Source organism: Triticum dicoccoides, chromosome 4A, assembly GCF_002162155.2.
Source record: "Triticum dicoccoides isolate Atlit2015 ecotype Zavitan chromosome 4A, WEW_v2.0, whole genome shotgun sequence".
Taxonomy (NCBI): Eukaryota; Viridiplantae; Streptophyta; class Magnoliopsida; order Poales; family Poaceae; genus Triticum; species Triticum dicoccoides.
Window position 1 is genome coordinate 606,423,350 of NC_041386.1, and position 1,602 is coordinate 606,424,951.

At 53.7% G+C, this 1,602-nt stretch overlaps 1 protein-coding gene across 1 annotated transcript; it reads right to left on the reverse strand.

Moving 5' to 3' along the window:
• Positions 1–202: 202 nt before the first annotated feature.
• Positions 203–1,325, reverse strand: LOC119287269 (probable cytokinin riboside 5'-monophosphate phosphoribohydrolase LOGL5). Its single transcript, XM_037566787.1, has 2 exons — positions 762–1,325; positions 203–626 (listed from the first exon to the last, which is right to left on the reverse strand). Exons 1-2 carry the CDS (start codon positions 1,248–1,250, stop codon positions 378–380), a joined length of 738 nt encoding a protein of 245 aa, XP_037422684.1. The 5' UTR covers positions 1,251–1,325; the 3' UTR covers positions 203–377.
• Positions 1,326–1,602: the final 277 nt, after the last annotated feature.

The window sequence follows — 1,602 nt, forward strand, 5'->3', positions numbered from 1 at the left end:
TATAAGAACGTTTTTTATACTACACTAATATAAAAAACGCTTTTATATTATTATATTATGGGACGGAGGGAGTACATACGTACGTGTGTGGTTGCCAAGAACCCCCAATTGGAAATCAGCATCTATCCCCAGAAATGGCAACAAAAGATACCACATACTGTACTAGCAAAAGCCAAAGCAGGCAAGAACACACGCATTCATATACAAGTCACAGAGTAATCATCAATTGATCAATATACTAAGTAGTCTATGTCCACAAAAAGTTCATGATATCAGTATGAATACGCGTACGGTTTGTTGGATGAATATATCATCTGATGTAGTATATAAATGTATGTCAATCTTAATTGTGTAGTTTACAAGGCAAGGCTAGCTAGCTAGCGTGAGATGTCTGGCTTGGATGGTGAGCAGGTCCTGGTGTCCACGGACGACTCCCAGCTGAGCTTGACGGAGGAGGCGTCGTGGTGTGCCGGCACGTACTCCTCCAGCGCGGCGAGCAGCTCACCGGGCGTGGGCGCCGCCACGATGATCTTCCGCGCCGCCGGCGCCACGAACCCCTCCTCCACCGCCCTGTCGATGAACGCCAGCAGCGAGTCGTAGTACCCGTCCACGTTCAACAATCCCACCTGCAGTTCAACAAAATTCATTCACCTCGATCAAACTCATCACAAAATCCAACAAAAATATCACAAATTTGCACAAAACTATAGAGAAAATTATGTTCTTTGCGAGTTCATAGGGTGAGGTGTGAGGCCACTAACCGGCTTGTCGTGGATGCCGAGCTGCGCCCAGGTGATGACCTCCAGCAGCTCCTCCAGCGTGCCGTAGCCGCCAGGGAGCGCCACGAAGGCGTCGGCGCGGCGGGCCATCTCAGCCTTGCGCTGGTGCATGCCGGACACCGCCTTCACCTCCTCCCCGCCGGGCGTCTCGCCGATCAGCTCCCGCGGCAGAACCGACCGGGGCACCACGCCCGTGACGCGCCCGCCGCCGCCGTGCACGGCGCGGGACACCAGGCCCATGAGACCCACGCTGCCTCCGCCGTACACGAGGTCGATGCCGCGCTCTACCAGCTGCTGCCCGAGCTGCACCGCTGCCGCCTGGTACGCCGCCTTCCTCCCTGCGCTGCTCCCACAGAACACGCAGACCCGCCTGAACCGCGACGGCAGCTTCTTGTCGCTCGCCGGCGCTGTCTTTGGCATAACCAGCGCAGCCGTCGTAGACGTCGGCGCCTCCATGGGATCTCTATCCATCGATCGCCTTGACTTTGCCGGCAGCTGCGCGCACGTACTAGCTATGCAGGTAGAATCTAGGTGGGCGGAAGGGGAGGGAAGCAAAAGGTAGCTAAGGTGCGGTGCGTATATATAGGCTGGTCTAGGTTGGTCGTCTTCCTCCTCCTAGTTGCTTGGATGTTGGTATAATAAACCTGCCTGCCAGCCCAACATAATTTTTTGTTGCTAATTAGTAGTTAAGCTGTAGCTAGTGGCCAGAGAGGATTCTTGGCAATCTCCTGTCTTGTCTCACTCTGCCTTAGCACTAGTATTTGATTAATATTCTGGCTATGGTAGCTAGCTAGCTAGTTCAGAATTAGTACTACAACAGAGC

Coding starts and splice junctions, on each gene's coding strand:
- LOC119287269 (XM_037566787.1), bottom strand. CDS start 1,250: ATGGATAGAGATCCCATGGAGGCGCCGACGTCTACGACGGCTGCGCTG. Junction 627..761: donor TCGGCATCCACGACAAGCCG/GTTAGTGGCCTC, acceptor GTTGAACTGCAG/GTGGGATTGTTGAACGTGGA.